The sequence below is a fragment of the Doryrhamphus excisus genome, linkage group LG2 (genome assembly GCF_037039965.1).
Source record: "Doryrhamphus excisus strain RoL-2023G ecotype Guam linkage group LG2, RoL_Dexc_Guam_v1.1, whole genome shotgun sequence".
Taxonomy (NCBI): domain Eukaryota; kingdom Metazoa; phylum Chordata; class Actinopteri; order Syngnathiformes; family Syngnathidae; genus Doryrhamphus; species Doryrhamphus excisus.
In genome coordinates, this window is record NC_136358.1 from 19288329 (window position 1) to 19303868 (window position 15540).

A 15540-nucleotide genomic window follows, 5' to 3' on the forward strand; every position below is an offset into this window, starting at 1 on the left:
TTGTAGACAGGTTTAATTTTTTTTAAAAGCTACAGTATATTTGATATTACTTTGCATAAATCATAGATCCACAGCTGATTAAGGTTCTATGGATTTCTTTTTATAGCGTTTGGAAGTTCATGTCAACCAGAGCAGAACAGAGTCTGCTGGGAAACATATAGCTTCCAAAAAAAAAACAATCTAAACATGACCTTCTATATCTGGTCTGCATGCCATCACTTTAAAAAAATGACTGGACTAGAACACAAGCATTGACTTCTTTTGGATGGGTGCAGTCGGTTGTCCATAATAGGTCACTGGAAGAAGGACAAGGCAAAAGAGTGGACACCATAATGTACCCATGGTGGTAAATGACTCGTCACATGGGAGTTTACTGCTTAGCTGGATCGAAATTGGACTGGTTTTCTTGTCCTTAATGAACCAACCACAGGAATGCAAAAAAAGACAAATGATGCTAACGCCAGGTCACATGACTCTATCCCACTGTAAAGGTAAATGATGCTAACGCCAGGTCACATGACGCTATCCCACCTTAAAGGTAAATGAAGCTAACACCAGGTCACATGACTATTCCACTGCAAAGGTAAATGATGCTAACGCCGGGTCACATGACTATCCCACTGTAAAGGTAAATGATGCTAACGCGAGGTCACATGACTATCCCACTGTAAAGGTAAATGATGCTAACGCCGGGTCACATGACTATCCCACTGTAAAGGTAAATGATGCTAACTCCAGGTCACATGACTATCCCACTGTAAAGGTAAATGATGCTAACGCCAGGTCACATGACTCTATCCCACTGTAAAGGGAAATGATGTTAACACCAGGTCACATGACTATCCCACTGCAAAGGTAAATAATGCCAACGCCAGGTCACATGACTATCCCGCTGCAAAGGTAAATGATGCTAACGCGAGGTCACATGACTATCCTACTGCAAAGGTAAATGATGCTAACACCAGGTCACATGAGTCTATCCCACTGTAAAGGTAAATGATGCTAACGCCAGGTCACATGACTCTATCCCACTGTAAAGGTAAATGATGCTAACGCCAGGTCACATGACTATCCCACTGTAAAGGTAAATGATGCTAACGCCAGGTCACATGATTATCCACTGTAAAGGTAAATGATGCTAACGCCAGGTCACATGACTCTATCCCACTGTAAAGGTAAATGATGCTAACGCCAGGTCACATGACTATCCACTGTAAAGGTAAATGATGCTAACGCCAGGTCACATGACTCTATCCCACTGCGCTGGTGTGAGTTGTTTAATATTAAAGTCAGAATAATACAGCGACTACAACATTTCACTGGACAAATAATGACAAAAACTCATCTATCTATTCATATATGTATATATATATATATATATATATATATATATCCCAAAATAGCAGCGTTGATCAGTTTGACATAATAAAAAAATATATTCAGTCATTGTTATTTACAGAACTTACACCATTTACACAGGGCTATTTACAATTAAATAAGTAACACAAAATAAAAGCATAATTGGCTTGACAATTTACAATAAAAACAAATTGAACTGGATTGAGTCAGTGGGAATCATTTTTACTTGGTTATTTTTGTGTATTTGGAAATAGGAAACAAGCACATACTTAACTTGTAAAGCAGCGTATGACCTTGAAAAGGACCAGCAACCGATGCTTGTATATATTATGGCTAATGTAGTCATAAATAAAGACAAGTCAAGTCATAAATTAAAAGACAAACAATACACTGGTCAAAGAAAACAAGTCATCATACTCCGGGCATTACATGGTGGATTTATATTCAGTCGTTCTGTTTATCGCTTACCGTTGATAACTGGCATGAGGAGCGTGTCATCGACATGACGGCATTTTGCTGTTTGTTGGGATCTACTACTACTAGTTAGAGATTGACTTTATAATAGGACAGCTCTGCTGTTTTTAGTCAAAGATCCTCCATGGGACAGGAGTGCTCGGCTGTTTTTAAGGAACAACTGATCTTCAAAGATCCTTAATATGACAGGAGCATCTTGCTGTTTGTTGGGATCAACTACTAGTTAGAGATTGACTTTATAACAGGAGAGCTCTGCTGTTTTTAGGGACCTACTGCTAGTCAAAGATCCTCTATGCGACAGGAGTGCTTGACTGTTTTTAAGGAACGACTGAACTTCAAAGATCCTTGATAAGACAGGAGCATTTTGCTGTTTGTTGGGACCGACTACTAGTTAGAGATTGACTTTATAAGAGCTCTGCTGTTTTTAGTCAAAGATCCTCTTTGGGTTAGGAGTGCTCGGCTGTTTTTAATGAACATCTGATCTTCAAAGATCCTTGATATGACAGGAGCATTTTGCTGTTTGTTGGGACCAACTACTAGTTAGAAATTGACTTCATAAAAGCTCTGCTGTTTTTAGTCAAAGATCCTTTATGGGACAGGAGTGCTCGGCTGTTTTTAAGGAATGACTGAACTTCAAAGATCCTTGATATGACAGGAGCATTTTGCTGTTTGTTGGGATCAACCACTAGTTAGAGATTGACTTTATAACAGGACAGCTCTGCTGTTTTTAGTCAAAGATCCTCTATGGGACAGGAGTGCTCGGCTGTTTTTAAGGAACGTCTGATCTTCAAAGATCCTTGATATGACAGGAGTGTTTTGCTGTTTGTTGGGACCGACTACTAGTCAGAGATTGACTATAACAGGAGAGCTCTGCTGTTTTTAGTCAAAGATCCTTTATGGGACAGGAGTGCTCGGCTGTTTTTAAGGAATGACTGATCTTCAAAGATCCTTGATATGACAGGAGCGTTTTGCTGTTTGTTGGGACCGACTACTAGTTGACTACTAGTCAAAGATCCTCTATGGGACAGGAGTGCTGTTTTTAGGGACCTGCTACTCATCAAAGATCCTGTATATAATAGAATGTATGACCGTTCCATGAAAAAGATGCTTGAATATTTGCATTGCTATCGAATGTGACAACAGCGCCCCTGTTGGTTGCAGCCAGGAAGTGCACGCCATCATAGCCGCTATCTTTTGTCCGTTGTGATTTGCATATGGATTAGATGTTGCAGGGCTGCTCCTCTGGGTGGACGTGAGAAGGAAATAAATAGCACGAGCGCTCTTTCCCAATCCGATATTAGCGGCAGGAGGAAGAAGAAGCCTCCAGATCTATAAGACCCATAAAGTCAACACGGGACGTTCATCAGGATGGACCAAGCATGGAGACAAATGTCCTGGTGACCACACACAGCCCACCAGGGGCTTCGCTTCCAGACCCAACCGCCATGTTGTCCTTGGCACGGACTTTCACTCTCTTATACCGCAAACACAAGAACCACTCAGGGCAGCTCGCGAGGGGGCAAAAGGGGCGGACGGAGGAGGAGGCACATTCTAGGATCCTTGTAGTCGTGCTACTCGGTATTCAAGTATATTCCAGGAGATAATACTTCATGGCTTCATCAGTCTTCATTGGCAAATTCCATTTCCCTGAAGGCACGTTGCTCCGCCCCCACCCCCGCCCCCATCGTCAGTTCGTGTCGGGGCCGGGGTACAGCTTGAACACCTTGTATATCCACTCCGAGTAGTAGGCCACGTTGACGAAGAGCGCCGGCCGCGACGAGGCGCACTTGGTCCGCTGTATGCTAACGCCCACGATGACTTTACGTTCATGTTCCTGGCAAACCAGCGGACCGCCGTAGTCTTTCTGGAAAAACCCACCAGAAACAGGAAGTTAGGGTGACTTCTTTGGGTTGCGGGTACACCCTGGACTGGTGGCCAGCCAATCACAGGGCACATATAGACAAACAACCATTCACACTCACATTCATACCTATGGACAATTTGGAGTCGCTAATTAACCTAGCATGTTTTTGGAATGTGGGAGGAAACTGGAATACCCGGAAAAAACCCACGCATGCAGGTAAATGATGCTAACACCAGGTCACATGACTCTATCCCACTGTAAAGGTAAATGATGCTAACGCCAGGTCACATGACTATCCCACTGTGAAGGTAAATGATGCAACAACATCAGGTCACATGACTATCCCACTGTAAAGGTAAATGATGCAACAACACCAGGTCACATGACTATCCCACTGTAAAGGTAAATGAAGCTAACGCCAGGTCACATGACTATCCCACTGTAAAGGTAAATGATGCTAACGCCAGGTCACATGACTCTATCCCACTGTAAAGGTAAATGATGCTAACGCCAGGTCACATGACTATCCCACTGCAAAGGTAAATGATGCTAACGCCAGGTCACATGACTATCCCACTGTGAAGGTAAATGATGCAACAACATCAGGTCACATGACTATCCCACTGTAAAGGTAAATGAAGCTAACGCCAGGTCACATGGCTATCCCACTGTAAAGGTAAATGATGCTAACGCCAGGTCACATGACTATCCCACTGCAAAAGTAAATGATGCAATAACGCCAGGTCACATGACTCTATCCCACTGCAAAGTTAAATGATGCAACAGCGCCAGGTCACATGACTCTATCCCACTGTAAAGGTAAATTCTAGGCACACATGCACGGGGTGAACATGCAAACTCCACACAGAGATGGCCGAAGGTGGAATTGAACCCCGGGTCTTGTAGCTGTGAGGTCTGCGTGCTAACCACTCGTCCACCGTGCAGCCCTCATTCATTTCATTTAAGGACTAATTTGTTAATAAGTCATAATAATCAAAATTAACACAGGAATCATGATAATTACTGAATACTACGAATACTAGTTTGTCTACATGTGCCCTGTGATTGGCTGGCCACCAGTCCAGGGTGTACCCTGCCTCTCGCCTGAAGACAGCTGGGATAGGCTCCAGCAGTAGAAAATGAATGAATGAATGAATACTACTACTACTACTACTAATAATAATACTACTAATAATAAGTTTGGCCCACCAGTCTTCTACAGAATGAACTTTTCGGCCTTACATCACAAACGCCTTCTCCTCTCCGTCCTCCAGCGCATATCCTGCTGTCTCCGGCGTCCCCCTTGATTCGCGAGCACATGTCCCCATCCACCATGGGCATGGTCACACGGTTCATGGCCTCGTCATGTCCCGTGTCTGCACGCAAAAACACAAACAAGCGTGGCTGTGGTCAAGCTCTTCTTTGGTTGGAATAAAAAAATGGGTGAAACAAAAACAAAGCGCTCAGTACTTTTGGTTTCCCCCCATCCGTACATGGTGCAGTTTGTGCCCACGGCGATGTGACATTCTTTTACGGGAAGATGAATGGTGGACGCGCCCTCCGACACGGGGGCTGGGCTGCGGAGACATCAAGACGTGATTCATCCCAGGCAAATTAATTCTACAACTTCAAGATTTTGGTGTGGACTCACTCCGACAGTTTCAGCATGACCAAGTTGGATCCCTCCGGTCCGCAGATGAGGCGGGAAATTCCGAGTCTGGGATGGCGGGAGGACTCGTTGAGGTGGTGCAAACCCACCTGGACGCTGTAGTCCTTCAGGTCTGGAACGCTAATGAAGGACAGTCAATTAGGATGGAACATGACCATGTGCTTTCCTTCCGTTTAACTTTAAGCCAAAAAGGAGGGAACAATGAACTTCTCCACACGTACTACAGATAAGGGATTTGGGACAATATTTGGAATCATATTTTGAATATATATATCACTATATTGACACTTACTATGGTACCCATTATGTAATTGGATGCTCATATCACCTCGTACTTCAGTATGTGACAAAAAAAATAATAAATTAAACTATATTAGGAAAGCAGGAAAGGAACGAAAAAAAATGTTAAAGTAAAAAAGTAAATTAAACTATATTAGGAAAGCAGGAAGTGAATGAAAAATATTTTTTTATAAAAAAGTAAAAAATAAAAATAAATAAATTAAACTATATTAGGAAAGCAGGAAGTGAATGAAAAATATTTTTTATAAAAAAGTAAAAAATAAAAATACATAAATTAAACTATATTAGGAAAGCAGGAAGTGAATGAAAAAATAATATTTTTTAAAAAAGTAAAAAAATATTTTTAAGTATATTAGGAAAGCAGGAAGTGAACAAAAAAAATTTAAACTAAAAAATAAATTAAACTATATTAGGAAAGCAGGAAGTGAACAAAAATATTTTTTAATAAAAAAGTAAAAAATACAAAAAAATGAATTAAACTATATTAGGAAAGCAGGAAGTGAATGAAAAAAATATGTTTTTTAAAAAAGTAAAAAAGTTTTTTAACTATATTAGGAAAGCAGGAAGTGAATGAATTTTTTTTAAAGTAAAAAAAATTAAACTATTAGGAAAGCAGGAAGTGAACAATTTTTTTTAAACTAAAAATAAATTAAACTATATTAGGAAAGCAGGAAGTGAACGAAAAATATTTTTTTTATAAAAAAGTAAAAAATACAAAAAAAATAAATTAAACTATATTAGGAAAGCAGGACGTGAATGACAAATATATATATTTTTGAAAAAAGTTAATTTTTTAAAACTATATTAGGAAAGCAGGAAGCGAACGAAATTTTTTTTTTCAAAGTAAAAAAAAAAATTAAACTATTAGGAAAGCAGGAAGTGAACGAAAAAAACTAATTTTAAAGTAAAAAAAAAAAGTATTAAACTATATTAGAGAACCAGGAAGTGAACAAATGTAACAGTTACTGATTGTAAAAGTACCAGATGGAAGGGTAGGATTTAATAAGCTTTGCTTCTTCCTACTCCTTTTGGACATGTGGAACTGTGAACTGATTATGGGATGCATTCAATTGTAATCTGATGCATGTTCAAATGAAACTAAACCATTGAAACGGTTGTCGGTATCGGTCTAAAAAATCAATATTGTGCATCTCCGGTATAAATGTAGGAAGTGAAGAAATCCAGACAACGGTCTCTAGGATAAAGTCCGAGTGTGAGTCTGCGTTTCCAGTGTCAATACCGCCAATAAGGGCCCCTACGTCAAAGCCTTACCAGGACGTGAAGCACTGCTGGTCCGTCAACACCCAGCTTTCCCGGATCAAAGACCCTCCGCATAAATGAATCTTTCTGGAGCAAAGCAAACCTCGTCATCATCAAATGTCTTTTGAAGCAGCAAAAATAATAAAAAAAAAGAAGAATCCCTGCGAGGGTATCTTACTCTCGCTGGATGCTCACGACCCAGCTGCCATCTGTTCCTCGTACTTGGTGTCCCCCAACGATGCGGGTGTTAATGTGGACGAAGCACGAAATCCTGCGGGGGGTCGGAGACGCACCGGGAGGGCCCAGAGTGGCTGCACATAATAACGAATGCGTCAACATTAAAATGGCATTAATTGCGTGTGAAAGGGGGAACAAACACTCACCGTTCACCAGCGGCGTCCGTGTAGCGGCGTCACCTGATGGATGTCAAACATAAACACGGTTACACGGAGCACGTAACGGGCGGCAGATGTGTTATAGATTAGCGTAATTATTTCACAGCCTTGGGAGCCCAAGAGCGCCGACAAAGGCAACCCAGCTCCATTTTTGTGTGTGTGTGTTTGATAAAAAGACAACAGCAGTTGGAACACTCCGTCCCCATAAGGCTTTCGGCGACATGTATAAATAACAGATATGACACGTTGGCTCCAGTCTTAATAAAGGCTCAATGCCTTTGGAAAGTGAAGCGCTGACAGACATGCCAGGAGTTAAGGAGGATTCCAAATAGGGAACATGAATAATACATTTAACACTCCGAGTACAGGATTTGGGAGTCCACATGGACAACAGCATGATGGGCATGAGTGGACAGCAACGCAACAGTTCGAGACCAGACACTGGATAAACTGCTTTCCGTAATGGACGACACAGCGAGACTCTTTTTCCAACAGGCTCCTCCAGTTCCGTTCCCACAGTGAACATCCAATCCATGTGAATATGTTATTATGTTATTCATATCGCACGTATCGTATTAGTTTTTCGTTTGCGCAGTTGTAACTAAGCAATAATACACCTTCAATAAATCAATAATAATCTCTCAGGTCTATATTTAATATGAAGTATTATTTTCAAATATCTCTGTTATTAAATAATAATATTTGTGTTCCAAATACTGTCAATATTGAAGTTACATTATTTAGAAAACATGCTCATGTTATTAATAATTATCAATGTTATTAATAAATATTAATATTATATATTATTTTATGCATTATATAATTATTATTACATTATATATTATAGTATATTATATATTAATATTATATTAATATTATATATATTATTAATATTAATATTATATTAATATTATATAATAATTATTATATATGTTTTTATTATATTAATATACATATAACATTTTATAATATTTATATTATTATAAGTATCATATTTAGACTTATCTTATAAATATTAATAAATATGTTACAAAATAAAAATATTTACAAAATATTAATTACTATTTTATAAATATTTCATAAAAGAAAAAGCATGGTTGAAAATAAAATATTAGGACGTATTTTCTACACGATTATATATTATAATATAAATATTTAAAAATCCAGGTTAAAATCAGCTGGAATGATGGAACACAACCCTGAGGCTCAGAGCTAATCCTTTTCAATGCACAAGTGAAGTGTAACAAATAAACCCATCATATGTCGACATGTGGCACTAGCTTGGTAAAAAAAAAAAAACAACAAAAAAAATCAAATATGCTAATGCGCTAATTTAGCATGCTAGTGGAACCTCACTCCATTCACGTCTGAATTTTGGCTGGAAATAAAACAATTATATTACTTCAAAATGGCTCTCTGCTAAACTTCCTGTTTACTTCCTGTTTACTTCCTGTCTGTGTAGGCAGCAAATCGCCGGGTGTGAATTCGATAAAAATTCCAGCAACAATCTTGATTGATCATACCCCTTTAGGCAGGAAGCTTTTTCTGCTCTACGGCACACGTTAGAGCTGCCAAGTGGGATTTTTAGCTTTGTGTTCCTTTTCCAAGATGACGGGATTATTGTGGCAAATCCTGGCATTTCATTTCAAGTCCTGATGGTGTACGATACGCAACACGTACAGACGCCAACATGCTGCTGCCGCCGCACCGACGAGTGCAAGCAGACACTGACAAGCAGCAGTGGCGTCGCTGCATTGTTCACATTCTTGGCAGTGCGCGGGATGTAGAGTATACTTGGCAGGTGGACTGTAAACAGCAGGAGGACGGTAAAGCTGCAGATCTAGTCCACAGGGAACTTCAGCTTCCGCTTTTGGACTTCATGTGAAAAGACGTGGCTTGTTAAACATTCAGGGTGGGCACTCCATACCCTCCCCTCCAGCCACTCCATTGCCTGCCCTCCAGCCACTGCAGCTTCCCAGTTCAGTCGTTTCTATCCCTGCCTCACATTCCGACTTGGGAAAAGGGACCAAAGTGCAGATCAAGTCCAGATCAAACACTTGGCCAGAGACCAAACGTTGGATTTTCACCAAAATGTAAAGCCATTCCTTGAAAGGACTGCTGGGAGGTTCACACGAAATCCACCCTTCCATCCATTACATCCACTCCATACATCCATCCATCCTTCCATCCAGCCATCCATCCTTCCATCCATCCATCCATCCATCCATCCACTGCATCCATCCATCCATCCATCCAATACACCCACTCCATCCATCCATCCATCCATCACACCCACTCCATCCTTCCATCCAGCCATCCATCCTTCCATCCATCCATCCAATACACCCACTGCATCCATCCATCCATCCTTCCATCACATCCACTCCATCCATCCACTCCATCCACTCCATCCATCCATCCAATACACCCACTGCATCCATCCATCCATCCATCCATCCATCCATCCAATACACCCACTCCATCCATCCATCCATCCATCCATCACACCCACTCCATCCATCCATCCAATACACCCACTCCATCCATCCATCCATCCATCCATCACACCTACTCCATCCATCCATCCAATACACCCACTGCATCCATCCATCCATCCATCCATCCATCACACCCACTCCATCCTTCCATCCAGCCATCCATCCTTCCATCCATCCATCCAATACACCCACTGCATCCATCCATCCATCCTTCCATCACATCCACTCCATCCATCCACTCCATCCACTCCATCCATCCATCCAATACACCCACTGCATCCATTCATCCATCCATCCAATACACCCACTCCCTCCATCCATCCATCCATCCATCCATCACACCCACTCCATCCATCCATCCAATACACCCACTCCATCCATCCATCCATCCATCCATCACACCTACTCCATCCATCCATCCAATACACCCACTGCATCCATCCATCCATCCATCCAATACACCCACTCCATCCATCCTTCCATCACACCCACTCCATCCATCCATCCATCCATCCATCCATCCATCCATCACACCCACTCCATCCTTCCATCCAGCCATCCATCCATCCATCCATCCATCACACCCACTCCATCCATCCATCCAATACACCCACTGCATCCATCCATCCATCCATCCATCCATCCAATACACCCACTGCATCCATCCATCCATCCAATACACCCACTCCATCCATCCATCTATCTACTCCATCCATCCATCCATCCATCCATCCATCCATCCATCACACCCACTCCATCCTTCCATCCAGCCATCCATCCTTCCATCCATCCATCACACCCACTCCATCCATCCATCCAATACACCAACTCCATTAACCACCCATCCATCCATCCATCCATCCATCCATCCATCCATCCATTCAATACACCCACTCCATCCACCCAATACATCCAGTTCTATAGCACATAGACTTATTAGGGTAAGGGGTGAGCTGGAGCCTATCCCAGCTGACTTTGGTCGAAAAATCAGCTGTAGTTTTTCAAGAATAAAGTCAAACTATTAAGAGAAAAAAGTTGTAATCTCACAGTTCATTTTATGGGGTGGGGGGGGGCATGTTAGCATACGTTGCTTCACAAAAGATGGAAGTGGCAAAGTCACGCAAACGCCACACAAGCTGGATGTCGCTAAAATCATCCGTTCTCCCGCCGCTGACTCCCATCCCCGACCCCAACAAGGCGCCACTCACAGTGCTTGAGTTTGCAGTAGTCCCAAGAGAGGCGCGTGTTTGGGTTGGTGTAACACCAGGGGCCGTGCTTGTCCCGGTCCGGGTTTCGACAGTAGTTCCTCTCCAGCCCTACATGGGATAGTGTAGAGTGAGAATCCCCGCTGTAAAACACACAAATATAGATTCTCATGTTCCGTTTTTTGTTATTTGGCAAACAGTGTATATCACAACACGCTCCGGGGGCCCGGCGCTCCGTAAACACGCTACAACCGCTCACATGTATGTTCCTCGTGCAGCCGTACAAGGAAAGGCAGCGTTTAGTGCTGGGGCGCTCATGGGAGTTCAAAAGTATGCACTCCCTAGCGTTCGGAGCAGACCACCAGGAGCCACATCCACCACGGAGTCCCCGTTGGTACCAGTCATGTCTTCTCGGATATCCCTGAAAAACCATTACCGAACGGGAACGCCGCGGACACGTTTTAGCGTCAGGGCGGGTAATTTGTCAAAAGGTGAAGATAATTTTGCTTCCCAGGAGAATGTTAAACAAGCTGGAGCTCTCAGAGGTTTTCTTCCCGGGACGACCCTTCACCTTTGAGGAAGGGGGGGTGGGGTAGACTGGCTGACTGTGCGAGGACGCGAGAGGGAGCTGATTGGCTTTGATCCGTTTGCCTCAGAAAGCACTTCCTGGGGGTCAGGGTTCGACTCTGGAATATGTCCATCTACCCCGTGCCATTTTAGGTTTTTAGATTCCTGAAAATGAAACTTGGAACATCCATCTAAACCAGGGGTCTCAAACTCAATTTACCTGGGGCCCACTGGAGCTAGGGTCTGGGCAAGGCTGGGCCGCATCAGGTCCCCCCCCCCTCCAAAAAAAATGCATTTATTAAAAACATAAAAATATGCAAACTTTGTCAGTGCTTTGGTTTCGATTTTCTACAATAAAAGCTCTGATAAAACATTCCACTGTTCTCAAATATCTTCATTTTTATTTCATTCATTCATTCATTCATTTTCTACCGCTTTTCCTCACGAGGGTCGCACGGGGTGCTGGAGCCTATCCCAGCTGACTTCGGGCGAGAGGCGGGGTACACCCTGGACTGCTCTTTAGCCCCCAAATGTTTCAACTTTCTTGTTAAATTGCCAGTTGAATAACCCAGACATATATGAATAATAATAATATGGGCTTGGTATTGACCCCTGAGGAACCCCTGATTTCCTTCTTGAGTGTTTGTTTTCACTGCTTAGCTTCATTCAAATAAAGGGGGGGGGCAGTTGTCAACAAACACATCAGTTAGCAGCAAAGAATGTTAGCCTCTCTAGGAAATTCATTTTCTACCGCTTTTCCTCACGAGGGTCGCGGGGGGGGTGGGTGCTGGAGCCTACCCCAGCTGACTTCGGGCGAGAGGCGGGGTACACCCTGGACTGCTCTTTAGCCCCCAAATGTTTCAATGTTTCAACTTTCTTGTTAAATTGCCAGTTGGATAACCCAGACATAGATGAATAATAATAATAGGGGCTTGGTATTGACCCCTGAGGAACCCCTGATTTCCTTCTTGAGTGTTTGTTTTCACTGCTTAGCTTCATTCAAATAAAGGGGGGGGGCAGTTGTCAACAAACACATCAGTTAGCAGCAAAGAATGTTAGCCTCTCTAGGAAACGTTCCCAGCATTCATTCATTCATTCGTTTTCTACCGCTTTTCCTCACAAGGGTCGTGGGGGTGCTGGAGCCTATCCCAGCAGTCATTGGTCGAGAGGCGGGGTACACCCTGGACTACTCTATAGCCCCCAAATGTTTCAACTTTCTTGTTAAATTGCCAGTTGAATAACCCAGACAATAATAATAGGGGCTTGGTATTGACCCCTGAGGAACCCCTGATTTCCTTCTTGAGTGTTTGTTTTCACTGCTTAGCTCCATTCAAATAAAGTGTGTGTGTGGGGGGGGGGTCCAGTTGTCAACAAACACATCAGTTAGCAGCAAAGAATGTTAGCCTCTCTAGGAAACGTTCCGAGCATTCATTCATTCATTCATTTTCTACCGTTTTTCCTCACGAGGGTCGCGCGGGGTGCTGGAGCCTATCCCAGCAGTCATTGGTCGAGAGGTGGGGTACACCCTGGACTGCTCTTTAGTCCCCAAATGTTTCAACTTTCGTATTAAATTGCCAGTTGAATAACCCGGACATAGATGAATAATAATAATAGGGGCTTGGTATTGACCCCTGAGTAACCCCCGATTTCCTTCTTGCTGTTTGTTTTCACTGCTTAGCTCCATTCAAATAAAGGGGAGAGGGGGGGTTCAGTTGTCAACAAACACATCAGTTAGCAGCAAAGAATGTTAGCCTCTCTAGGAAACGTTCCCAGCAAGAGGAGGAAAAAAAACGGCACATACATCTTCGCCGCTCTCTCTCCCTCTCTCTTTCGCTCTCTCTTTCTGAGTGGGATATTTTTTCCCTCCAAAAAAGCGAAGCTCTGCTTTGCTCCATCTGTCATTCTGACCATTTCAAAGCTCTGTCATCGCTTTTTCGGTCTTGGTCAGAGATGAGACATGCAGCGTGATTTCCAGCGGCGTGCGTGAAGACAATAGCAGCTGCGACAACGGACAACGCTTTAACGTTTCCTGTTGCTCTATCTGACAAGACGCTCACTGCAGTGTTAGCAGATAAAGCTGGAGTGGACAAAAAAAAGTGTCATTACCTGTTTATGTGATGCGACCAGTCGGCGCAGGGAATCCCGGAACGAGTGATGGCTAAAGCGCCGCGGTACGTCTCCCCGTTGTCTTGGTAGCACTCTGAAGAAAAACGAGACACGTGTTATTGGAGACCGAGCGTCTTCCCCGAAGGCTTCTTGGACTTAATTGCAATCAGTGCGTGAGCTAATATTTAAAAGTCAAGTGAGGTAATCCAAAAATGGAAGCAGTACAGAACGTGTGGTCTAAAAGACGGACATAGGAAGTGACAGCGCACCCCGAATTGGAATTCATGAGGCTCATGAGGGCGAACATGAAGTCTAAATAACGTAACGCAGCCGTGATGTAGTTCTACATCTCCATTGGGAACTCTGATACCTTACACGGCAAATGGATAAATGCTGTTTTTATAGTTTTTAAAGCTTTTGGTCGTCTCGTATAAAAAAACTAAAACAGCAACATGGCTGACAGCTTTCAGGATTTATTCACTAAAACGCTGTCTGCTGGGGTTAAATATGGCCGTTGTTCATTTTTTTAACATCTGAGATGTCATGACATGCTAAAATGTATTGCTTGTACTGTTTTTTTTTTCTTCTTTTCTATCCCCTCCTGCTCCGGTCTGGCCACTACAAATTTGTATAGCCAGAAAACATAAAAAAATCAGCTTGGTGATATAGGTGAAAATAATAATAATAATAAAATAAAAATAAAATAAATATTTTATTATTTATTATATAATAAAAATAAAATAAATATTTTATTAGTATCAACTTTTTTGCAGTTTTTTTAACAAATATTTCAACTTTCTTGAAATAAATAATCTCTGTTATGATCTTCAAGACGTGCAGACCTCACAGCTAGGAGACCAGGGTTCAATTCCACCCTCGGCCATCTCTGTGTGGAGTTTGCATGTTCTCCCCGTGCATGCGTGGGTTTTCTCCGGGTACTCCGGTTTCCTCCCACATTCCAAAAACATGCTAGGTTAATTAGCCACTCCAAATTGTCCATAGGTATGAATGTGAGTGTGAATGGTTGTTTGTCTATATGTGCCCTGTGATTGGCTGGCTGGCCACCAGTCCAGGGTGTACCCCACCTCTCGCCGGAAGACAGCTGGGATAGGCTCCAGCACCCCTGCGATCCTTGTGAGGATAAGCGGTAGAAAGTGGATTGATGGATGTTCATACTTGGCTGCACTGCGGTCAAGTGGTTAGTGTACAGACCTCAGAGCGAGGAGACCCGAGTTCAATCCCATACTCGGCCATCTCTGTGTGGAGTTTGCATGTTCTCCCTGTGTATGCGTGGGTTTTCTCCGGGTATTCCAGTTTCCTCCCACATTCCAAAAACATGCTAGGTTAATTAGCGACTCCAAATTGTCCATAGGTATGAATGTGAGTGTGAATGGTTGTTTGTCTATATGTGCCCTGTGATTGGCTGGCTGGCGACCAGTCCGGGGTATACCCCGCCTCACGCCCGAAGACAGCTGGGATAGGCTCCAGCAGTAGTTTTGTTCAGCAGTGTTTTTTCCTAGTGTCAAATTGACTAATATTTTCATTTTTTGAATCATTAAATAAAAAAAAAAGCTTCTCACACCCCAGTAGGTCTATTTCATGGATGACTAAGGAAGTAGTATAACATTCAAGTTTGAGAAGCTAAAATGAGAGGATATTTACATTTTTCAATGAAACAACGATGACTAGAACACTAGAATAAATATCGATAAATTGGATAATGAATGAATCGACATAAACGCACAAATCGCCGGTCAGTAGGAGCACCAAAGCGACAGAAGAAAGTTCATTTGTAGTTCAATACGTGTTTGTTTTCCTTTGCATGTTTTTACACAGCAGATTG

General features: G+C 42.5%; 1 protein-coding gene across 1 annotated transcript in view; it reads right to left on the reverse strand.

The window, feature by feature from the left end:
• Window positions 1-1324: 1324 nt before the first annotated feature.
• Window positions 1325-15540, reverse strand: part of LOC131132339 (hepatocyte growth factor-like) — a 28049-nt gene continuing 13833 nt past the window's right edge. The window contains exons 10-18 of the mRNA XM_058077877.2: window positions 13698-13791; window positions 11028-11167; window positions 7310-7342; window positions 7105-7237; window positions 6939-7013; window positions 5349-5486; window positions 5168-5274; window positions 4940-5073; window positions 1325-3697 (exon numbers count right to left, since the gene is read on the reverse strand). Coding sequence (XP_057933860.2) covers window positions 3521-3697; window positions 4940-5073; window positions 5168-5274; window positions 5349-5486; window positions 6939-7013; window positions 7105-7237; window positions 7310-7342; window positions 11028-11167; window positions 13698-13791 — 1031 coding nt within the window. The 3' untranslated portion in view covers window positions 1325-3520. The remainder of the gene's footprint in view (window positions 3698-4939; window positions 5074-5167; window positions 5275-5348; window positions 5487-6938; window positions 7014-7104; window positions 7238-7309; window positions 7343-11027; window positions 11168-13697; window positions 13792-15540) is intronic.